The sequence below is a fragment of the Oryctolagus cuniculus genome, chromosome X (assembly GCF_964237555.1).
Source record: "Oryctolagus cuniculus chromosome X, mOryCun1.1, whole genome shotgun sequence".
NCBI classification, from domain to species: domain Eukaryota; kingdom Metazoa; phylum Chordata; class Mammalia; order Lagomorpha; family Leporidae; genus Oryctolagus; species Oryctolagus cuniculus.
Genome location: NC_091453.1, coordinates 84,033,285 through 84,059,206, shown reverse-complemented (window position 1 = coordinate 84,059,206; position 25,922 = coordinate 84,033,285). Strand labels below are relative to the sequence as shown.

The following is a 25,922-nucleotide window of genomic DNA, read 5'->3' as shown; positions in this document are numbered from 1 at the left end:
GATAAAATCCTCTCCTTTACAACAAAATGGATGTAACTGGAAACCATTATATTCAGTGAAATAAGCCAGTTCCAAAAAGACATATACATGTTTTCCCTGATCAGAGGTAACTAATAGAATACCTGAAATGTATGTATAGGAGTCAAGTTGACATTTTGAGCTTTGATGATTGTTTATAGTCCTTGTCTCAACTGTTGAAGAACAGTGTTTTTTTCTTCTTACTATTTGTTAAACTTTTTACTTAGTGCAGGGTTGATCTTATGAGTGTAATGAAAACTGAAAGTAGATCATTGTAAAAATTAAGAGAGGATGGAAGAGGAAGGGTGGGACCATGGGCAGAAGGGAAGGTAGGGTGGGAAGTATCAATATGTTCCTAAATCTGTATATATAAAATACATGAAATTTGCTTACCTTAAATTTTTAAAAAAATTAATTCTTGATACCATTTTGGAACTATGAGGGTCAAACAAAAGTGGTTACCAGTTTGTAACCTGTGACCTACACAAATTCCAAGTCTTACTGTATTTCTAGTTTCTTTTGTGCAATAGGACACCTATTAAGTCTCTGTGTGGTATAATTTGTTTCTCTAAATTGTCTGTAACCACCTTAAAGGGAAGGGCTATATGTCATTTCTCACAAAGCCTAACCCAGGCCTAGGACATAGTAGCAGGCCCTTAATGAAGATGATCACAACACAATCTTCACCTGTGAGAGTTAATTTTATGTGTTAACTTGACTAAATTGAGGAATACCTAGAAATGTGGAGAGGTCTAACTGTGGGTGTGTCTGTGAGTGTGTTTCCAAATAAGATTAGCATGTGAGTTTGAGTGGACCAGGTGGGAAGACCCAGCCTCCGTGTGAGAAGGCACTATCAAATAGCTAGTGGTCTGGAGAGATGAAATACAAGTGGAAAATTGGTCTCTGGCTCTGAGATCAGGGACAGGGCTGACTCGTCTCAGAAGTCAGTTGCTGACCTTTGGACTCCACGACTGAGACCAGCAGCCCATTTAGTATCACTCAGGCTTTTAGCCTCAAACTGAGACTTCCATCATCAGCTTCCCCAGTTCTGAAGCCCTCAGACTTGAACTGACCCATGCCACCAGCATCCCAGAGGCTCCAGCTCACAGACTATCTGCTGGGGAACTTCTTGGCTGTCATAATCATGTAAGCCAGTTTTCCTAAACCTTCCCCCTCTTCATATACCTAAATACATATCCTATTGATTCTGTGGCTCTAGAAAACGCAGATTAGTATACAACCAGAACAGAACTCCTGTTGAAACTCAACTCTCTTTCACCAGTTACTTCATTCACCAAATTTCTACTAGAAACACCACAAGGTGCTGTGATGCTATGGGGAAGCATTAGAAAAAAAAATGTACTTCTGTCTTCAAGGAACCAATACCAAATGGTTGAGTCAAGGTGTGGGCATTTGGCCTAGTGGTAAGCCGTCAGTTAAGATGTCTGTGTCTCATGTTGGAATGCCTGGGTTTGATGCCCAGATCCCACTACTGACTCTAGATTTCTGACAAGGTACTCCCCGGGAAACAGCTTTAACAGCTCAAGTAGTTGGGTCCCTGTCACTCACTTGGGAGACCAGGATTGATTTCCCAGCTCCCAGCTGCAGCCCCCAATTCCTGGCAGTTTCAGGTACTTGGAGAGCAAGCCAGCTGCTGGGAGTACATTCTCTGTCTCTTTCTCTCACTCTCTGTCCCCGCCTCAAATAAATAGATAATATAACATCTTAAATTAGCAAGTAAAGAAATGTTGAGTTCAAATACATGGAGAAGGCTGTATTGATGTTAAAGCTAAACTTTCTCCCAAGTACACTGCATTCTCTTCCACAACACTGTTCTAAGTTAGCATTATCTAATAGAAATGCAATATGAGCCACATATGTAATTTCAAGTTTTTCAGTAGTCAAATTTAAAAGCCTTTTGTATATTTTTGGTGGGATGCAAGTTAGTACAGCCATTATGGAGGACAGTATGGGAATTCCTCAGAAAACTAAAACTATATCACCATATGACCCAGCTATCCCACTTCTGGGAATATTTCCAGAAGAAGTAAAATTAGCACATGAAAGAGATACCTGCACTCTCATGTTCATTGCAGCACTATTCATAGACAAAATATGGAATCAATCTAGGTGCTCATCAACTGATAAATGGTTAAGAAAATGTGGTGACATATGTACAGAATAGAATATTCCTCAGCCATAAAATGGAATGAAATCCTGTTACCTGTGGCTAAATGGATGGAATTGGAGGACATTATGTTAGGTCAAATAAAACAGGCAGAGAAAGAAAAATACCACATATTATCACTCATATATGAAAGCTAGAAGAGTTCATCTCATTGGAAAAGACAGTAGAATACTGAAGACTAACGGATAAGAATAGTAAGGAGAAGAGAGGCTGGATAACAGTTGTCAAAATACAGTTAGGAGAAATAAGTTCTAGTGTTCTATAGCACAGTAGAGTGACTTACACTTATTATATATTTTATAAAGAACTGTGTGAGGGCATTTGATGCAGTGCTTAAGATGCCATTTGGGATGCCCACATTCCATCTTGGAGTGCCTGGGTTCAAGACCTAGCTCTGCTTCCAATTCCAGTTTCCTGATAACATGTACCAGGGGAGGCAGAAGTGGATAACTCAAGTAGTTGGGTCCCTGACAACCCCACGAGGACACGCAGATTTAGTTCCTGGCTCCTGGCTTTGGCATGGTCCAGTCACCACAGTTGTAGGCATTTGGGGAGTGAATCAACAGATGAAAACAATACCCTAAACCTTGTGTGGTTGTGTGAGGGCAGTCTGTTGAAATCCTTACTTAGTGTATACTAAGTTGATCTTCTGTATATGAAGGTAATTGAAAATGAAACTCGATGAAGGGCGGGATGGGAGAGGGATTGGGAGAGGGGAGGACCACGGGAGGGAGGGAGGTGGGGGGGGGGGAGCCACAACAACACAAAAGTTGCACTTTGTAAATTCACATTTATTAAATAATAAAAAGAAAAAAAGATATAAAAAAGAAAGTATATTTTACAAATAAAAAAATAAGATGAAAGATCTCTCTCAAAATAAATCAATATTTTTAAAGATTTATTTATTTATTTATTTATTTGGAAGGCAGAGTTACAGAGAGAAGGAGAGACAGATACAGAGACCATCCACTATTTCACTCCCCAAATGGCTGCAACAGCCAGGGTTGAGCTGGGCCAAAGCCACAAGCCAGGAGCTTCATTCAGGACTCCCACATGGGTGCAGGGGCCCAAGCACTTGGGCCGTCCTCCCATGCTTTTCCAGGCACATTAGCAGGAGCTGGATTGGAAGTGGAGCAGCTGGGATTCGAACAGGTGCCCATATAAGATGTCTGGGTCACAGGCGGCAACTTAACCAACTATACCACAATGCTAGCCCCAAATTAATATTCTTAACAGACTATAATAGAGGTATGTGAAGTCTCAATCTATAAAGAAGTGATAAATGTTTGAGAAAATTAAGATATTAAATCCCCTTATTTAATCATTACACAGTATATATATATGTATCAAGTTGTGATACCAATAAATTAAAAGGAAATAGGTGAAAATGATATTAATAATATACTTTATTTAATCCAATATAACTAAGACCTTATGTTTTGTCATGCAATTAAAATTTTACTGAGATACTTTACATATTTTACACTATCTTTTTTAAAGATTTATTTATTTAATTTAAATGCAGGGTGACAGAGAGAGGGAAAGACAAAGTGAGCACTCGAGAGAGAGATCTTCCATTCACTGGTTCAGTCCCCGAAAGGCTGCAACAGCCAGGGTTGAGCCAGCTGAAGCCAAGAGCCAGGAAAGCCATCTGGGTCTCCCACTTGGGTAGAAGGGACTTAAGCAGTTGAGGTATCATCTTCTGCTTCCCAGAAGTATTAGCATGGAGCTGGATCAGAAGCAGAGTGTTAGGCTAATCCTCCACCTGCGGCACCAGCACCCCAGTTCTAGTCCCGGTTGGGGCACCGGTTCTGTCCCAGTTGTTCCTCTTCCAGTCCAGCTCTCTGCTGTGGCCCGGGAAGGCAGTGGAGGATGGCCCAAGTGCTTGGGCCCTGCACCCGCATGGGAAACCAGGAGAAGCACCTGGCTCCTGGCTTCGGACCGGCACAGCACACCAGCCGTGGCGGCCATTTGGGGGGTGAACCAACGGTGGGAAGACCTTTCTCTCTCTCTCTCTCTCTCTCTCTCTCTCTCTCTCACTGTCTAATTCTGCCTGTCAAAGAAGAAGAAGAAGAAGAAGCAGCAGCAGCAGCAGCAGCAGAGTGTTCAGGACTCAAACCAGCACTCTGATGTAGGCTAAGGGTGTTCCAGGTGGCAGTTTATCCCACTATGCCACAATGTTATCCCCTATACTGTCTTCTAAAGCCAGTGTGTATTTTACCTTCAGGACACATCACAATTCAGACTAGCCACATGTCAAGTGCTCAACAGCCTGCTTGTGGCTTGTGGGTGCCATATTGGATAGTCAGCAAGAGAAGGGGCTACTCCTTACCTTACTGCCATAGTGGGGATTGATAAATGTTACATCTGCCAAAGTCAGTAGAATCCTGTTGGGTCCTTTAATCAACTGGATTTTATTTATACGACGCCTGAAACAAACATGAAATCAGAGGGTCAAAACCAGGGTTGATCTGCCCTTAGACAGCTGTTAAAGAACACACACAATAACTGGGAGGTTAACTACACATAGATCTTTACCAAAGTACCCACAACAAAGGGCAGCAGCAACCCGGGCCCTCACAATTTTCAGAGTTACAAAGACCAAATGAGGAAAAATGAAAATGCTCTTGAAGAGGCACCAAAGACAGGGGTGAAGGTGTTGCGTGGGGCTGGTATCTCAGACTAATAAGTGCTGATTACACATCAAGGGCATTTTCAAAACAACACCTCGGAAGACTTTTCAAGAACTCAACACCATTTGTTCTTATGACACTGTATTTATCATAATAATATCCAGACCAAGAAGTATTAATCTCCATTTTATAGACAAAAAACACACTAAGGAAATAAAATAAAATTAAGCAAATTATGTGAGAGTCCCTTAGCCTGAGGCAGAGCTGGAACCTAATCCTCAGTCTCTGGCTGTGGGCCCAGGTTTCTGCCCATAAGACCACTTGTCTTGCAAACTTGCATCCGTGCGTTGCCAAAGCAACAGGTTGAAAAGTGGAAAAATCCAATCAGTTGGTTGCTTTGTCTACATGATTCCAAACAAGTGGGCTGGTTCTTTTTTCTTTTAGTGAATTGGTCTCTTGTCTGAACATTACATAGACACAGTTTAAATGTGATTCTCTCAAAACATGCCCATTAATTTGCAGTGAATGTAATTATTTTCCACAAATCAGTCACTAGACACATAGAAGTTTTTGATATCTACCCACACAGTCAGGTAGGTCTAACCAGGTAACTTGAGGTTCTGAGAGGAAAGCCTGCATTAGTCGGTGTGCTTGCTTTGTTCTATTTTGTCTTGGATCCTCCAATAACTACTTTGTGGCTTTCCTTTTTCTGTAACCCCCAAATGGTGACTCTGTGAAATGTATTAAAATCAACAGCCAGAATAGGAAAAACAAGCACTGAATCAAAACACTTTGTCAAGTTGCTGTTAAGGCAAAGTATACAATGTCACTGTAGCCTTAAGGACCAGCAACCCAGTCAATTTTTCTCAGTGATTCTGCTGGTCTGTAAATAAACAATGAATGTGTTTCTAATCGTCTGCCAACAAATATGTCCCTTATCGTGGTGGGAGCTCCTGCCTTGCAGAGAAAATTAAAAGAGCCCCATGGTGAGTTTTTGGGTAGAGCTCATGAGTCTTTTGGCAAAGCATCACTCTCTGACTTATCTGTTTCATAGGTGTGCTGAATTGTTTTAAAGCAGGCGCACCTGTGGAAATAATCATGCTCCAGAATACACTCTGGTGGACTTCCAATCCAGAGACCTGGAGTGCAGTGCAGATTCTGTCATTCATTAGCCAGGTGCAGGTGACCTTAGATAAATAATTTAACCTCTACATGCCTCAGGGTCTCCTCATCTATCTAGCAAGATAATAGTCCTTGCACTACTCATGGTATAGTTGTTTTGAAAATCAAATGAGATAATGTATGTGAAAGTGCTCTGAAAGGTGTGAAGCACTGTGAGAGTATAAGAGCTCCTCATTATCATTATCATCATTAGTATTACAAAGCATGGGAGAGCTTTACAGAAAAGCAATGCAATCTGCTCTGGAGGAGTAGGGAGAAAGGAGTTCAAAGAATCCTTTGTTTTGGGGAGGTTGAGTTCTTTGCACATCTCTCTGGAAAAAATTTTTTAAACAATCAAAACACAGAAAAGGAAGGAACAGAGAGTCACTCTCCTGCAAGTAATCACCATCTATTACAGAAACTCATCAGCTGCTCAGCTCTTCTGATTGCAGCCGTGGTGGGCAGAGAAAGGGATGAAGGCAGCAAAGAGGGGGCATGTTTTGTGCTTTGTTAGCTGAAGAACCAATGACCAAGTCACTCTGGAAAATGATGTGCCTTTCTCCCATCCCCGAGTTTTCTGTGACCACTTGAAGTCCAATTGTCTCAAACTCATTTTCCTCTCCAATCATTTTCCTCTCTAATCATGCACCTCTCCAATCATTTTCCTCTCCGGTCTCCTTTACCCATCAGCCCACAACTTACAAACAAACCCTCCTTTTCCCCCGTGTTTTTTTCTTTTTTCTTTTCCTTCCCAAGAATTGCAGGCTGGACTCACTTAACATCCAAAAGACCAGTTCATTCAGTGGGAAAGACCAGCTAGAACTGTCATTTGGTGGGGTTGACAAGTGACGTAAGAAGCTGAGTAACTCCATTTGCCACCTTGCCTTGGAATGGTTTTGGCATTGGGTAGACAGAGACTGTTATTCCTCAAATCTTTCTAGAAGGAAAAGCTTTTTGTTGGATGGAATGCATGTTGTTCTTAGCAGGGATATGTCACAGTTACAGAAGTCAAAAGAAAAATGTCCTTTGAACTAATGTCTTTATCAAGTATGTCCTCAAAAAGCAAAAGCTGCCTACTGTCCACTGTGGCTTTATTGAGTTTCTAACACTGGGGTATCAGCAACTGGTATAGCAGTTAAGATGCTATTTGAGATGCCCACATCCTGTATCAGAGTGCATGGGTTTGAAACCCAACTGTGCTCCTGATTCCAGCTTCCTGCCAATGTGTACCATGGGAGGCAGCAGAGGATGGCTCAAGGATTGCGTCGTTGCAACCTACATGGGATTGTGTTGCTGGCCTGACCTAGCCTCAGCTGTTGCAGGTATTCACAAAGTGAACCAGAGGATGGGAACTTTCTCTTTGCATCTCTCTCTCTCTCTCTCTCTCTCTCTTTCTCTCCTTTTCAAATACATAATTTTTAAGGTTTCCAATACTGGAGAGATTGGATAATAGTTTTTCTCAGTGTTGCCAATTTATTAAATACTAACAGTAACATCTGATTTGGTTTCAATCCAGAATTTCACAGATTCATTAAAATATCAGAACTGGAAGAGCTCTTAAATATTAGATAATCTAATTTTTCTCTATATAAATGAGAAGCTAAGAGAAGTTTAAGTCGCTTGTCCAAGGTCACACAACTATTTAAGCTAGCCTTTTTTATTGGAACTTGCCAAAAATAGTCCCACCTAATACCCCATCTTTCCATGTCATATTGTATTCAGAACCACCCTTACAGATAGAGATGACAAAGTTGTGGTTTGCAAAGTTGAAGGGGTAAAGTGGGAAGGTTGTGATTGATGTCATTTTTTTATTTTCCCCAAATTGTTCTAGTATGGAGAAGGTCCAACTGTTAAGATGCAAATATTGTTAGAAATTGGTTTTATGGAGCCGGCGCCGTGGCTCAATAGGCTAATCCTCCACCTTGCGGCGCCGGCACACCGGGTTCTAGTCCCGGTCGGGGTGCCGGATTCTGTCCCGGTTGCCCCTCTTCCAGGCTAGCTCTCTGCTATGGCCAGGGAGTGCAGTGGAGGATGGCCCAGGTGCTTGGGCCCTGCACCCCATGGGAGACCAGGAAAAAGCACCTGGCTCCTGGCTCCTGCCATCGGATCAGCGCGGTGCGCCGGCTGCAGCGGCGGCCATTGGAGGGTGAACCAACGGCAAAAAGGAAGACCTTTCTCTCTGTCTCTCTCTCTCACTGTCCACTCTGCCTGTCAAAAATAAAAAAAAAATAAAAAAAATTAAAAAAAGAAATTGGTTTTATGGGGGCCGGCATTGTGGTGTTGCAGGTAAAGCCATCTCCTGCATTGCCAGAATCCCATATGGGTGCCAGTTTGAGTCCTGGCTGCTCCACTTCCGATCCAGCTCCCTGCTAATGTGCCTGGGAAAGCAGCAGAAGATGGCCCAAGCCCTTGAGCCCCTGCTCCAATGTGGGACATCTGGAAGAAGCCCCAGTCATGGCGGCCACTTGGAGGGTGAATCAGCAAATAGAAGACTAACCTCTCTCTCTGCCTCCGCCTTTCAAAGAAATAAATAAAACTTTTTAAAAAATTGATTTTATGTTGTCATCTTCAGCTATTTATCCCTGATCTTAAAATAGCTCATCAGATTAGTTGTTTATCTATTAAGGAATCATGGAAGGAAGGTAAAGATTTGATAATGATGATGCTGATGATAGGATAGCTTTTGTCCAAGGAAGGACAGTAGAAATAGGGAATGTGATACTCTGGACAAATGTTATGAAAGTCAAAATGAGGATCCTGGACTCCCAACAATCAGCAGAAGAGTCCCATGTGCCTGAAAGGGGGTTGAGATTTACCATTGATTGAGCATCTACTATGTGTTAGCTACTGTTCTACGTGCTTTACTTACTTTAGTTATTTAATCTCTCCCCAAAATTCTGTGAATTAGTACCATTATTCCCAGAGTTTGGATTCTGGTCAATAGCTACCTAATTTTTGGAATTCATTAAAAGTGTCCCAACTTGAAACGCAATTCACAAAGCAGCAACTAAATTGCAATTTAGGGAATTACTCCAGAATCATGTCCCAGAAATATGTTGTTCCAGCATCGTGCATTTGGCCTGTTGATTATGATGTCCAGAACCACATCAAAGTACTGGGGTTCAATTCTTGGTTCTGGCTCCTGACTTTACCTTCTTGCTACAGCAGACTCTGGGAAGCAGCAGTGACGGAACAAGTATTTATGTTCCTGCCATCCAGGTGGGAAACTGGGATTTAGAATCTGGCTCCTGACAATCGCAGGCATGTGGGAGTTGAACCAGTGAATGGAAGTGTTTTGTTTGTTTTCCTCTCTCTCTGTTTCCCTGCATCTCAAATAATTTTTTAATTTATAAAATTAGTCAAATAAGGTAACCTTAATTTAAATGCAATAAATGAAATAAATAATAATATGGAGTGTGACAAATAAGTAAATAATGCAATAATGTGCCTTCCTATATTAATTTATGAAATTTGTTAACTTATAATATGGACTGACATAACATAGCATATACTTTTATGCAATTTACTTTTATATCATCGTTTTCTGTGTTCTCATTGCACAAGTAAGGTGAGTTTTGTCTCAGTTTGAAATAGTATTGAAAATAAGATTTACTGACCAAACTTCATTTTATATTTACAAAGTGTGCAAGTGACCTAATCATGCCTTATTTCCACCTGTTCTCTTGTAACCTTATTTATTGTGATTGGTAACATACTTGCACATTAGATGAGTATGCATACTTAATCATAGCTCCTAAGCACCTGATTATGAATTTATCTGAAGCATTCTGTATAATTCCTGTACATTACATCAAGAAAGCATGCTTCCCAATAAACAATGCATTTAGGTTATGTATACATAATACATAATTGTACATTGTTGAATTTATACATGAATAATATTATCATTACACTAAAAAAACCGTTCCAACTCAATTCACTGCCACACTATTTGGGGGAGAGGATGGTTAGAGGAGACCCTGCCGGGGAAAAGGGAGCACAGATACTGAGTAGACAGGCCCTAAAATACTCTCTCTTTTTCCCCATTGTGTTGAGAGCCAGATCTACTCACAGACAACAACACTGCTAACACAGCTGAGGAAGTTATTCTTGGCATCATGAAAACACTTCACTCTAAATGGGGCCAGTAGGGATGGTAAATCACTATGGAAAACTGAAAATCAGTGGGTCATGTAATGAGGCAATTGTACTGAAACATGACTTCCTGGAAACCAATATTAACAAGACCATTACAGGCTTGTATTTTGTGTATACAAAAAGAACAAAAGATGTACCTTATAAAATAAGCAAATCCATTAATAGACAGCAGGGCTATAAGCAAAGCAAGGCAGACCATCACGGCAAAGGCGGGGTCGATGCCTGCGGAGAGCGAGAAGAAGGAAGAATGCCATTATCAGAGAAAGGCAGTAAATAAAGGGCACCACAGAGCGACTCCTCATGCTTTCTGGTGACTCTAAAATCAAGCCACATCTACCTAACCTAATTCCATTTTTCTACAGCACAGTCTGTCTTGTTGACTTTATGGACACAGAAAGCAATTTCACTGTTCTGAAGCAAAACCACTCACCACTCTGACAATAACAAATCACATGAATTAAGGCTGACCGGCGTATTTCTTTGGAGGAAAAAGTCTACGAATGAAAAACTTTGAGTACCTTCATTTCAGTTGGACAGCAATAGAGTTCTTGAGAATAAATACGTTATCTCACCTGTGAAGGGTAAGCATTATGTTGCCTTCATAAAATAAAAGAACTTTTTAATTCACCTAGGCCCACAGACCTGGTAGGTTATAAATGAAAAACATAGTACTTGTTCTTCCATGTTGCAAGTCAACCTGGTTTTGATAATTAGTGTTTTCATCAGCGTGTGAACTGGCCTCTGTAAAATCTAGATATTTAAATAGATTACTAAGAATTCAGAAGGAAGTATATGATAATGTGAGTGAAGAGATTGTACATCATGCTAAAGCAATAGAGAAATCAAAGGCCATTTCAATTAGGCGCTGCTGGTTTTGGAAGGGTGTGGTGTACGCTTGTACAAGAGCAATATGGATCCTGCCAAAGGTCCCCTATGTCTCTCAGAGGTTTGACGGTTTCCCTCTTCCACAAGATACAAGAGTTCCACCAATCAAACTGCTAGTGCTTACTGGGTGCTTACTGCGGCGGGTGGTCAGTGGTGTGGGGAACAGGCATACTAATTACTAGCTATAGTCCCTTTCCAGAAGGAGCAGTGCATTTGGTGGGGGCAGGGGAAACATAATCAATACATAAGACACAGTTTAAAATCATTTTCATGCTAAGGTGTGAGATAGACTTTTAATTCAATGGGGGTCCACAGAAAAGGGAGTACAGATATGGTATTTCTGGAATGGGACCTGATTGGCAGAATTTGGATACATCAAGGATGGTTAGGTGATCTTTCTAGCAGAGGAAACCATCTCAGGTCAAGACCTACAAAAGACCAAGGAGAAGGCTAATGCTTTCCTCTTATCAGAGTAACCTCTTTGAGAAAGGGTGGGATCCCATTGAAAATGAGTGGTGGGAAAGATTTCAAATTGTGGATGATTATTTAAGCCAAAAAGTACCTCTCCCTGTAATTAAAATTAACCAGAGTGACAAGAAATTTATGTTACCTGAACACAAATGACTTCATGAGAATTTCGATACTAAAATACATCGTGTCCCAATGAGGTTTCCTTGTAATCCAAGCCAAGGTAAAAAGACTACCAGTGATTTTTCCATTCCTTACCTCCTTGGCAGATCTTTCCTTCAGCAAACCAGCATTTTGCATCTGCTCTAGGAGGCCTGCCACCAGGAAAGTGAATAGGGTTCCCTCTGAACTGTAGCAGCTCCGCGTCCATGTCCACAGTGTAGGTGCTATGGAGTTCCCATTCTTTCCAGTTGGTGTCCAGGATTACATATTCTGAAATTCCATTTCCACTTGAATCTGTCCTTATCAACTGGTTGAATCCATAGAACTGCATGTTTCTGGAATGCTGAACCAGGCTGGCAGCACTAGCCTGTCCATTTTCTTTCATAGCATTATTCATGGCTCGTGCGATAAAGTAGATTGAATTGTAGATGGTTCCAAACAACGGTGAAACCTATTTTTAAAAATTACAATTATCCTGAGCCCTAGTCACCCTAGAGTGATCTCAGTATATTCCAAGTGTGTGTTCATTATTATGGACTGCATGTCTGAGCTATGAAGACCCAGAGGAAAAAAAATCGTTTCTGAGGACTTGCTTTGTTTCTCCCCTGATTTTTTCCTATTTTTTCCCGCAGGCCTTCACAGCTTTAAATATATCAAATATGACAATTTTATGAGCAAGCCAAGTCATATACAATATGTTTTTATGCTCCCAAACTAAGAAAATGATTTTGAGTTATAAAGGGCACTAAAAAAACAAGTGGTGTATAGACAAGGGGAGTTCAAAGAAAATTTACCAGGTTAATTACTGGTGCATTATGCATGGGAAAATCATTTTGTTGGCACTTCTAGAGCACAAGGTGTATATGCGGGAAGATTGTAAATAATGTGTCTCTCCAGTCCATATCTGTGTACTTAGTTCAAAATGACTATTTTTCTAGATACATGCTCCCCAGAGAATGTGAACACTAGAACCCAGTTTTACACAGACACACACACACACACACACACAGCCATATGTTATATTATGTGGAGAATGTGGGTTTAGATAAAGAAGCCCTATATCCTATTGGTATGCAAAGTGGTAAAGCTTTGGCAAGAAGTCACTACAGAATGGTAAGTCTGCTACAATGAAGAGCATGGCTATGCCTGTTTAATAAATGTGATAAAGGTTATAATATTTGATACTATGCTTGATGTGCTGCTCATTAACTTTATTTTGGGAAAAAAAGTGTGTATCTTTTTTTCCAAAGAAGTAGAGAGGAAGAGCAAATAATCCTTTCATTCTCTGCACACTAACCCCCCACCCCCACATACACACATATCCCTGGCCATGGCTTCATGGTTTTCCATAACATTTAATTCCTAGGATGGAGTTCAAAAAAGCTATGGTCATGTCATTTTACCAAGCTTTGGGAAAACTGATACTTGCCTACTTTAGTTTTGCCAAGTTCTAGAAAGCTAACCTCCTGTAACAACCTTCATCTGATAGAAATATGATTAAAAATGAATGAATCATTTCGTGTATGTTGGAAATGCAAGTCAAAAATTCAGCGAAGTATAACAGCTAGCATGGGGGGGAGGGCTCAACTCCGCTACACATTAAAAATACCTAAGAGAAGTCATAAATATCAATGTCAAATTCAAGCCAAACCAATAAAATGAGGCAACTTAAGTATGGGACCAAAGCTCCCTAGGGATTTGACTATGCATACAGATTTTAAAACCAACAGAACATAAGACAACACACCGGTGTGCAAACTGTTCCTAATGCCACAATGTTTGGGCAAGTCATGGAAGGCCTCTCTCTGGGTGTCAACTTCTTCATCTATAAAATGAACATCAAGAAGAATCTTGAATGTCTAAAACTTAGACTTCATCTGGTCTAAATGTCTTATTTCATATATAACAAAACTAGACTCAGAGAAGTTAAGTGTGCTGTCAAGTTCACTCACCTAAGAGTAATATCAGGACTAGAATTCAGGTATCTTATTTCTTTTTTTAAAGATTTATTTATTTATTTGAAAGGCAGAGGCAGAGATAGAGATAGAGAGAGAGAGAGAGAGAGAGAGAGAGAGAGAGGTCTTCCATCTGCTGGTTTACTCCCAGATGGCCACAATGGCCATAGCTGAAGCCAGGAGCCAGGAGCTTCCTCTGGGTCTCCCACGAGGGTGCAGGGGCTCAAGGACTTGAGCCATCTTCCACGGCTTTCCCAGGCTGTATCAGAGAGCTGGATGGGAAGTGGAGCAGCTGGGACGCAAATTGGTGCCCATATGGGATGCTCAGGCGGAGGCTTTACCCACTACACTACAGCATCGGCCACAAAGTATCTTTTTTCATAGTTTAGCAATTTTGATTGGAGTCGATGTTTTCTATGGATTCTTATTTCTGAATTCCTACAAAAATTCCTAATTCTTGGTACACTCCAAGAACTAAATTTAGCACATAGACACTTTTGTTTGGCCTGTATATTGGTTCATCATCTCTCTGACCTCCTAAATTTGGAGTGCCTCAAAGACTCACTCCTTGGTCCTCTTGTCTATCTACACTTATTTTCTCAGTGATATCTTTTGGTCTTGCTCCTTTGATACCATATCTATGCCCTAACTCTCAGATTTATGCTTCCAGCTCTCCTCTTACATTCCAAACTCATATAGTACACTGCCTACTTTGATGTCTCTACTTGGATGTTAAATTTAAACATACTTGAAATTCGTCTTCACCCCAAATCCTTTTCTATCACTGTACCTAGCCTAGATTTTCTATCTGTAAGTCTTCCTATTTTGTTAACAACTACCCAAATATTTCTGCTGTCCAAGCCAAAAACCTTACCCCAGATAACAGAGCTAACTACTAGCAGAACTGAAATCAACACTCCAGTCTCCTGAGTTTCATTCCCGTGATCTCCCTTCCTCACTCTGCCTCCACATGCACTCTGTAGAAATAGATCATGGATGGATGCTGTGTGCTGCCACCAAGGGATCCATACTTAATTGACTGGCACACACTGAGGTCCCTTTCGAGAATTTCACTAATTCCCCTTCTTACATTCTCAGATGCCCCATTTAGTAGTCTTTAGACTTTCTGCAAGAGCCTGACTCTTTTATAGGGCTTTGGTAAATTATGACAATAAGTAAAGGATGGAAGGTGTAGAATAAAATCAATACTCATAATGTATATATATATTTTATATATATATATCATAGAAAAACATGCCCTTGAAAGCTGAGAGAGAGAGAGAATGGTAGTGTTCTGCTTTGAAAGACACAGAGCCTTCTGGGAAAGAGATTGCGTCCACCTAAAGCCAGAAGCAATGACTTAAACTCTTAAAAACAGCACCCCACCTTGCCTTTGACTGGAATTTTAACTTGCCAGGCTATGCTGCCCTTTTTGTTGTTGGATTAAACCCTGTTGGAGATGATTGGCAGCAGCTCCCCAGGATGACTGAAATCTGAAACCTATTTTTTCAGGATTCTCTAGCCTCCATCACATATTATATACAATCTCTCTCTCTCTCTCTCTCTCTCTCTCTCTCTCTCTCTCTCTCTCTCTCATACACACACGCACACATACACGCACACAGCACCGCCACCACCACCACCACCTGCTCACACATGCACTTTTGCCACAAAAGTATAGTAGAAGGACCTAAAGTGAAGGGAAAGAGCATAGCACAGTAACAGCATTCCTCTGTTGTGAAGGAGGGACTTGACAATGACCCACTGTCAAAGTGCAGGCTTGGATTTGTGTTCTAATTGGCTTGAGTTCCCATTTCATCCACTGCACCCTTCAGTAATGGAAACTTTGCTCTCCCTAAGTCCAAGGAATTCTCCATTAGTATCAATCACCAAACATCTCTAATTGTACTTGCTGCAAATAGAAAGAAAAGAGGTAGAGAATGGAACAAGGGAAGAAGGTACATTCTCCACAAACATCGGTCCTAGATTCTCATTACAGTTCCAATAAAGTAAGACAAGATTGAAAAGACCTCCAGTCAGATGACTTTGTTGACATCACAGCCCACTGATGATTTAGTCTACTGTGTTTTCCTACTCTAAAGGAACCTGAATAAGTGAGTAAGTTATGAATAAATTAATAATAGTTGACATATGATTGATTTTTACTCAGTAATTTTATGTAGCTTCATTCTAGGCTTCTTAGAGTTTTTGTCCAAAACAAAAAGATCTAGGCTAGGTGCAGTGATATTTGAATTCATTCAATTTAATAGTTCATGTAGTCATTAAGTACACTATCACCAGTTCAGATCTACTAAGCTACAGAATATGTGAAATCAGCTTCCAAAGGATTTTGTCTTCAGAATTATACATTAAGGCATTTTTGGTTTGGAAAGCCATCATTTGAAGGAAAAAAAAAATGACAGCATTGCTTTTGAACTAAAATTCAAGCACATGCAGATACCAAGAAATCAAAGGGTAATTGAATTCCTATTGTTAAAGCTGGCATCTCTAATAATCTCAATCTTGGGATTTGGCTAAGAGCTGGATAATCTGTCGTGGTGCTCATGAATACAATACCCTTATTTATTACAGAGGGGGACACAAAGACAAATGTAGTCACTGTGAGCTGCAATCAGTGTTTTCTGACAATTTATCTAGGGGGTCCAATCCTGGAATGCTCCAGACCTAACTACATCTCCATCCTAACTTCCCCCTTCCAGGAACCCATAATTAAGTTAACGGAAAACAATAGCTATAAGGAGCATAAGGTCTTCTGAGCAGAGCATTTCCTTTGCTTAACCAAATAGGGCCACGTTTGGGAAAATATCCAAAATATGTGTCTAGCAATACACAGTTGTGGTCAATGGAATATAATTGAAAGAAAGCATTGGGAATACAACTGAAAGGAAGAATTGGGGCACCAAAATGTAATTTCAGAAGTCTGTTTTGTGCCCAAATATAAAGGTACAAAGTGGTAATCCTTTTTCAATTATCCTGAGGCCAAATTAGGAAGTTTGTCACTGGTATGTCACCCCTCAAATCTCTCTATTCTGATTTCTTTCTTTCTTTTTACAGGTATTCACAAAGCACTGGTACATACTAAATTACAGGAAACAATCCAATAAACCTATTCAAATCAATGTATAAGTAGTCATTTGTGGAAATTGGCACAGTGGGTTAAGCTGTGGCTTGAGACATTGGCATCCCATAGCAGAGTGCCAGTTCTAGTCCTAGCTGCTCGAAATCCACATCCCTGATAATGTGCTGGGAAATCAGTTAGAGATGGCCCAGGTCTTGGGGCCCTGTCTCCCACATGGGAGACCTGGATGGAGTTCCAGGATCCCGGATTCAATCTGGCCCAGCCCTGGTTGTTGGGGGCATTTGGAGCTTGAACTAGTGGAGAGAGACACCCCCACCTCTCTTTCTGCCTTTTAAGTAAATAAATGTATTAGTCACATAGTAATGTTACTTTCCTTGAGTAAAGCATTCTGTGTTAGACATTATTAGCACATAATAATGCACAAAAAGCCTAATGTGTGGCTAAATGATCAGGTTCTTACAGCACACTGGGGTTAGACCTCCAGCTGTGGCATACACCAGCTAGAGGAGTTTGAGCAAGTTACCTTGAACTTCAGTTTCTTCATTCATAAGATGTAGACATTAATACCTGATCTGTAGGTTGGAACTGAAGATTCAATTGAATTCTTTTTGTGAAGTATCTGGTACAGAGTAAACAGTGACTACGAAATGCCTGCTTTGTTTATACTCTAAAATAGGAGCACAGGGATCTACTAACATCATCCTGGAAGTACACTGTTCAAGTTCCTTATCCCAATCTTAAAATTATGGTCAGTAAGTATTAAGAGCCTCAGTTTTAGATCTAATGTCTTCAGCACCCTAAAATGACAAGAAATGTCCCCCCTCTGAATATGGGATAGAAAATATCTCATTTCTGTTTTGCACTCCATTATGTGCTCTGGAGAATGCCTGACCCACGATAATAATAACAACAACAATTTTAATAGTAATAGTGCTATCATTTATCGAGAGGATATTAGGTGCCAGACAAGCCCATTAGTATATATTAACTCACTTAATCTTCACAAAAATCTTTTAAGGTAGGAAATATTATTATTCCCAATCTTTTTTTTTTTGACAGGCAGAGTGGACAGTGAGAGAGAGAGAGACAGAGAGAAAGGTCTTCCTTTGCCATTGGTTCACCCTCCAATGGCCGCCGCGGCCAGCGCGCTGCAGCCGGAGCACCACGCTGATCCGATGGCAGGAGCCAGGTACTTATCCTGATCTCCCATGGGGTGCAGGGCCCAAGCACTTGGGTCATCCTCCACTGCACTCCCTGGCCATAGCAGAGAGTTGGCCTGGAAGAGGGGCAACCGGGACAGAATCCGGCACCCCAACCGGGACTAGAACCCAGTGTGCCGGCGCCGCTAGGTGGAGGATTAGCCTATTGAGCCGCGGCGCCGGCCTATTCCCAATCTTAAAATGATGGTAAGAATACATAAAGAGCTTAAGAAAACTTAACACAGTCTGCCTTCAAAATCCGTACTATTAACCATTTTGTTATATCTGAACTTAATAAATACTTGCTAGATTAATGAATGAGCCATGATAAACTCACCAATCAAAGTACCTCAACAGTGGAAATTATAAGACAATGTGCCCTGCCTTTAAGTAGTGAGGGAAAATTCTTTTTAGATTTTTCTAGATTTATATTTTCAGTCAAACTATCAATCAATAGTAAAAATAGAATAATGACATTTCAGAGGCCAGTATTTGGCCTAGCAGTTAAGATATTGGTAAGGACACCTGCATCCTACATCAGAGTACCTGGGTTTAATTCCCAGCTCTGGACCTGACTTCAGCTTCCTGCTAATGCCGATCCTGGGAGGCAGTGGTGACAGCTCAAGTAATTGTGTTTCTGTGACCCATGTGAATTATATTCCTGGCTCACAGAATCAGCCTTGGTCATTGTGGGCATTTAGGGAAGGAACCAGCAGATGTGAGCTCTGAGATTTTTTTTCTTTCTGCTCTCAAATTAAAAAAAACGGTAATTAAGAAAATCATTGTGGGGGCTGGCATTGTGGCATAGCCAATAAAGCTGCAGCCTGCAATGCCTCTATCCCATATATGCGCCAGTTCGAGTCCCGATTGCTCTGCTTCCAATCCAGCTCCCTACTCATGGCCTGGGAAAATCAATGGAAGATGACCCAAGTATTTGGGCCCCTGCCACACATGTGGGAGCTCTGGATGAAGCGCCTGGATCCTGGGTCCTGGCTGCAGCCTGGCCCAATCCTGGCCAGTGCAGTCATCTGGACGATCTCTCTGTGTGTCTCCTCCTCTCTCTCTGTGTAACTCTTTCAAATAAATAAATCTTTTTTCAAAAAAGGAAAAAAAGAAAATTATTTTTAAAAAAGAAATGCTAAAAGTTTCATAGCAACAGCAGCAGCTGGATCTTCCTCCTACCCTTAATCAGGGGAAAGAACTTGCATTGCTTTTCTTTAACGTCTTTATATCGCTACTTACCTATTTGTTTCTAATATTATACTGCTACTGATATCTCCTGATTAATCAATTTTAGATTAATCCTATTATAACTTGCAGAGGATTACTAGCCCTTGTTTACTTCCTTCACCTCCTTGAAACCTTCGGTACTGTTATGTCAGAATTTTTGGTTAGATGCATATTTAGTATCTTTAACATGGCAGTTACCTAAATTGAACTCAAAGCTAATCCATGTCTTATACTATGTCTATAATTCATTTTACATATAATTTTTTTAATTTTTATTGGGGTTAATTACTTTATTTTTAAATTTTTCATACCTCACCTAGAATTTCTGAGTCTTTCCACACTTTCTGATAAGGTTCTAAAATCCTCTCAAAACAATTTTATATATAGTAAATCCTGTGGAATTCCTTCGAAAACTCATTTTCCTGAGGCTCTCTTTCCTCCTAGTCCAATCTAAACTGCTGCACAACTAGGATGTCCATTTTCATTTTGCAGGAAATTTGCGTTCTCTCTCTTCTGTGCTGGATCCACTAGTTCATGAATCTTAGAATTTCCATTTCCTGATTCACTGTGTTCTTTTTTTAAGCATGTCTCCTAGTAACTTCTGACTAAAGTACACAGGAGGTAAATTTTTGAGATTTTACATGTTTGAAAAGTCATTATTTTTTAGTCTCATTCTTCCATAAGTTTTGTGTTTTAAATTATTTGAAAGACAGAGAGGGAGACAGAGAGGAAGACAAAGCTCCCAACCACTGGTTCGCTCTCCAAATGCCTGCAACTACCATGGGCTGAAGCCAGGAGTAGGAAATTCAATCCAGGTCTTCCACATGAGTGGCAGAAACCCAATGACTTGAGACATCACTGCTGCTTCCCAGGGTCTGCACTGGCAGTATGCTGGAGTCAGGAACCAAAGGTGGACATTGAATCCAGACACTCTGATGTGGGATGCATGCCATGTGTCCACTAGGCTAAACATTCACTCTCTTTTAGCATTACTTTACTTTTAAAACTATGTGCATGGATCACTTTTATAATTTTTTTGTGTTTATTACTTTTTTTAAAAAAAAGGCAAGAATCAGGGCCAACACTGGGGCATGGTGGGCTAAGCCTGCACCTGAGGCAAAGCATCCCATGAGGGTGCCGGTTCAAGTCCTGGCTGCTCCTCTTCCAATCCAGCTCTCTGTTATGGCCTGGGAAAGCAGTAGAAGATGGCCCAAGTGCTTGTGTTCCTGCACTGGTGTGGGAGATCTGGAGGAAGCTCCTGGCTCCTGGCATCGGATTAGCCCAGCCCTGGCCATTGTGGCCATTTGGAGAGTGAACCAGCATATGGAAGACCTTTCTCTGTCTCTCCCTCTCTCTTTCTGTAACTCTACCTCTCAAATAAATAAATAAATCTTTTAAAACACAAGGATATAAATTAAGAGATGACAAATCACTGCTATAGACAATGTAGCCCATATACAGAAATTTTAATGTCATTGAAAGTTATTAGGCAAGGTAGAAACACAGCCATCTTGTTAATACATTTGTTTACTCTCTTATTACCAGTCCCTGTCCCTAAAATTGAAGCCCCATAAGGGGAGGAATGAGCAATGTGAACAACACTTCTACAGAAAGGGGAAAGGATCATATTTGTATTAATTGTCAATTTCTGTGACTATTTGTCAATTTCTCCTACCATGACTGACTTGAAGCTACCAGGGTGATGTCACTAAATGCATAGCTTGAGATAAATGCACATGATCAACTTTTGTGAATTGCCTCCAACACACCACCAGAAGAAACCGTGTCTGCCATGTTTACTGTTCTGGAGCTCAGCCATAAAGACTAGCACATGGCAGGTGCTCAATAAATAGTTGTTGACACCTGTGGAATGACTAATGAAAAACCAGCAGAAGTACAGGGACAGGCAAAAATTGAACCACATAATCTGGTCTGAGAAAATACCATTTGAAACTCTGAAAGCAAAATAATTTTGAAAGCTGAAATATTGAGAGATTGTTATAAATCAGAAAACTTTGGAGTAGGTAGCTGAAGTCAGATTACTACTTAGATGTAGATCACCATCAACCAATAAGGCCATCCTGACCTCAAAGAAGTAGAAAGGAAGGAGGCTGTGAGCCAGGTACTCTGCTAGTCACTTTATACATGTTATGTGTTTGACATTCACAGTAATCCTAGAAGATACAGCTTACCAACCTATCTAGAGATAGGGAAACAGACTCAAAAAGTCTATGTAACTTGCCCAAGGACACAGCTAATAAGAGTGAGCTGGAATTTAAACCCAGGATCGCCTAACTCCTTATCATATGCTCTTTCTGCTCTACTGGAGCTGCCATTGTCTTGACTGTTTCATTTTCTTTGTATTTTTGTCTTTTTTCTTCATGTTAATTGTTGAACTCTTTACTTAACATAGAGTTAATCATATGTGTATAAAATCTATTGAAAATAAATCTCAGTAAGAAATAATACTGGGAATAGGAGAGGGAGGAGGAAGTTTGTAACTGTAGAGCTGTATAGTTCTGCATGCATTCCTACAAACTTACTTCTAAGGGTACAGTTTAAAAACCTGTCATGGGACTCCAAATCCCATTAAACCTAATGGTAAAAATGCCATCTTAATAGTTAAAATGATCATATTAAGTGTTAAACTGAACATATCGATAGGATTAAGTGTTAAAGTGATCATATAAATAGGATCAGGTGCCCGGCAATAATAATAGATAGAATGAAAAAGGAGAGAATGTCCAACATGGGAAGCAGTCCACACAGCAGACTCAGAATCACAATTGCTTTAAGTAACACACTGACCTCAGAATCAGCCCTTAAGGTTTCCTAGTCTGTCTAAAAGACCCATGAGAGCATTTCATGCATGGAAAGCCAAGACACTGAGGCAAAAAATGTTCTACATGAAGGATCTCTGTGAGTAATGAGACCCTAGTGGAAAGAAGTGGCCATCAAAGAATGTACTCTTCTCTAAAGGGAGGAGAAAACTTCTACTTTGCTTATGGCCTTGTGCAAATACTGATGGAGTATGTGGACTCAAAAGGCTTCCACAGCCCAGGCAACTCATTTTGAGAGCCTTGGATGGTCACTGATATCATACATAAAGAGTGTTAATTTTTAAGTTAACAAGAGTCACTATGCACTAACTCCCCATGCAGGACCTCTGTCCTCAATGAGTTGTATTGAGAGTTAACTGTAAAACCAGTTCTCAAACAGTTTGTGTGTGTGTGTGTAGTGTGTGTGTAAATTGTTGAAATCTACTTAGTATAGAGTTGGTCTTCTGTGTACAAAGAAAATGAATCTTGAGGCCGGCATGATGGTGTAATGGGTAAAGCTGCCATCTGCAGTGCCAGGTGCCAGCATCCCATGTGGGCGCTGGTTTGAGTCCCAGATGCTCCTCTTCTGATCCAGCTCTCTGCTACGGCCTGGGATAGCAGTAGAAAATGGTCTAAACCCTTGTACCCCTGAATCCATGTGGGAAACCTAGAAGAAGCTCTTGACTCCTGGGTTCGGATTGGCTCAGTTCCGGCCATAGCAGCCATCTGGGGAGCAAACCAGCGGATGGAAGACATCTCTCTCTCTTTCTCTTTGCCTCTCCTTCTCTCTATGTGTAACTCTGCCTTTCAAATAAATAAATAAATCTTTTTTAAAAAAAGAAAGAAAATGAATCTTAATGGAGAATGAGACTGGCAAGGGGACAGGGAGGAGGAGGTGGAGGAGGGGTGGGAGGGCTGATATGGTGAGAAGAATAACTATATTCCTAAAGTTGTAGTTATGAAATTTGTATTCCTTAAAAAATAAAGTTAAAAAAGACTACCTTTGAGCAAGTTAATTTAGAGGAAAGGGAGTTTTGTTTATCAGAGACATGAAGATAATTGTATTGCCATCTATCACTCTTTGTTTATAAAGCTCCAGCAGAGGCACTTGCAAAGTGGGGGAGAAACTGGGTCCAAACAGGCTTTTATATAAACTCTGGATTCTTTGTTGTACTTCTATTTCCTTGTCTAAAGCAGAGTGCTGGCTGCCTAGCAACCAAGCTAATGGCGTCTTTTTTTTTTTTTTTTTTTTTTTTTTTGCCTTAATTACCTTATGTTTTCCACAAGCTCAAAGAGAATGGTTCAAATATCAGGAGTAGAATGTCTGAGGTTTTCTTTTTTTTAAAATCAATATATCTACTCATACAAATACACACACACACAGGAGCACGCAAATGCACACACACTCATCTGCCTCCCACCCTTGATCGACTGAAATAGAAAGATGACTTAGACTATATTTATATGATACCATGTCTTTGTCTTACAAGTACAAAAATTCACCACCTGGTTGCTTGTCTATAAATATACCACCAAACAACTGCTTTGACCAACCATTCTTAGCATTTTGAGGAATTCTTGCAATTTTTTTACAAACTTGGCCAGTTGTTTTGAATTACATACTTGTCTCCTAAAGGAGATTTATTATAAACATGAGATTAATAGTAGAGTATTAACTCAGTTCAAATCCAGAACTGCTAATACTTTTATCTTTGTTATTCACTCTTTTTTTTTTTTTTTTGGACAGGCAGAGTGGACGGTGAGAGAGAGAGAGACAGAGAGAAAGGTCTTCCTTTACCATTGGTTCACCCTCCAATGGCCGCTGCAGCCGGCGCACCGTGCTGATCCGAAGCCAGGAGCCAGGTGCTTCTCCTGGTCTCCCATGAGGGTGCAGGGCCCAAGGACTTGGGCCATCCTCCACCGCACTCCTGGGCCACAGCAGAGAGCTGGCCTGGAAGAGTAGCAACTGGGACAGAATCCAGCGCCCCAACCGGGACTAGAACCCGGTGTGCCAGTGCCACAAGGCATTAGCCTAGTGAGCCGTGGCGCCAGCCATATTCACTCTTCTTATTAGACTAATAATTAGAAAAGTCTTTACTATCAATACCCAGTCAGGAAGAGATAGGCAAGCATTAAGTTTACCTGAATCACTTATTCATACAGAGAAGCAGCCTACAGGATAAAGAAATATAAGCTGCATAAAAAAGGACAGTGTTAGAGGGTCCAGCCTTGTGGTGAAGCAGGTTAAGCAGCCACCTGTGACGATGCTGGCAGCCCATACAGGAGTGCTGTTCAAGTCCTGATGCTCTACTTCCTATCCAGCTCCCTGCGAAGCGGGGAAAGCAGCAGAATGTGGCCCAAGTCCTTGGGCCCCTGCCAATCCAGATGGAGTTTTGGACTCCTGATTTTGGCCTGCCCAGCCCCAGCTGTGGCAGCCATCTTGGGACTGAACCAGCAGGCTGATGATCTCTCTCTCTCTCTCTCATTCCCTCTCTCACTGACATTCTATCAAAAAAATAAAACACATCTTTTCTTTAAAAAAAAAAAAGAATAGCATGGAGAATGTGTATCAGACATAGCTTACCACCTACCTGATAGCCTTCTTCCTTGCTAATAGAATCCCAATTTTATTTGCACTTCCTCAACAGCTGTAAGGTCAATCATGGCAGTATTTTTATTCTTTCCTGGTTATTAGACAATGAATTGGTGCACAATTCTGACAAAGAAGGTGTATGAAGAAATCTATTTGGAGAACTTGTAGGAAAGATTTCTTCATTCTTAAAAAGAAATACAAAGTGGAAACTCCCCATTTTCGTCTCTGGACATTTTCACCTGTATGTGATGTCTGGAATTTTGGCAGCCATCTTGGGACCATGAGAAGAACCACCTCATAAGGGCAAGCTAATCTGCCATGGCTTGTAAGATGGTTCATTGATGACCTCAATCAGTTGCTGCATTAATGGACCCTGGAGCTCCCACCTCCAAATTTTGAAAAATAATTATTATTTAGGCCATTATGTTAAGTAACCTGTTGCTTGCGGCCAAAAGCAATATGACTAATATGATATGCTAGCAAATGTTAGAACTTTTGAATTGATTTATATGTCATTCTAAACACTTCTGAATAGGGCTTCTTTCTCGACTCACCTCTATTCTAGAGACATCTCTCTATATTTACTTTTCTACTGACTTCTTTTGCTTCACCATCTTCCTCTCATATTCCTATCTTCTTTGGTTTTCTTTGCTCCCCATTCTTTTCTCTACTTTTTCCCCCCGTCTCCTTTTTTGCCCCCTCTAGGCCTTAAGTGGCTATGAACTGAATCTGAAATATGGCTATACATCAGAGGGTACTTCAAAATCTTCATGGAAAAAGGAATTAAAAGAGAAGTTCATTTTGATGCAAAAACATTTTGAAGTTGTATATGCAAGGGATCCTCAAATCGTTCATGGAGTTGTATATTGTGAAAAGATATGTATGATTTAACATTTTTCTTGTACCAAACTAACATCTTTTAATTTTATTTTCCATGAACTTCTTGAAATACCCTTGTACATGCATCCAGATGTAACTATTGTTTCTTATATATTAGAAGGGAGTGCTTCTTCCTGCATTCCAAATGATTTCTTTCATATAAGTATAGCTCTACCAGTGAAAAATTCCTGACCTCTCTAGACCCACCTACACCTCCCTCCAACAATGGAGTGACATCATCTGGCTGGTTAGTTTGAAAGGAGAACAAAGCACATGTGTAGCCCAGTCCATTTATCCTGTTTTTCTTGGGAGCAGGCTACCTATAGGAACTATGTATTCTGTTATGTTCATCCAGCTTGTATATTTTAATGTATAGTGTGGCAAGTCTTCTAGTAGTCCCGCAATGCCAGAAGCTATGCAGAGAAGTCTGCTTAATCCTACCAACGTTATCAGTAATAAATATGATATTTTGGG

The 25,922-nt window shown here is 40.6% G+C and overlaps 1 protein-coding gene across 1 annotated transcript in view; it reads right to left on the bottom strand.

The window, feature by feature from the left end:
• Window positions 1-25,922, bottom strand: part of GUCY2F (guanylate cyclase 2F, retinal) — a 139,463-nt gene that overhangs the window by 88,344 nt on the left and 25,197 nt on the right. Inside the window, exons 4-6 of the mRNA XM_017349714.3 lie at window positions 11,770-12,124; window positions 10,296-10,380; window positions 4,539-4,635 (exon numbers count right to left, since the gene is read on the bottom strand). Coding sequence (XP_017205203.2) covers window positions 4,539-4,635; window positions 10,296-10,380; window positions 11,770-12,124 — 537 coding nt within the window. The remainder of the gene's footprint in view (window positions 1-4,538; window positions 4,636-10,295; window positions 10,381-11,769; window positions 12,125-25,922) is intronic.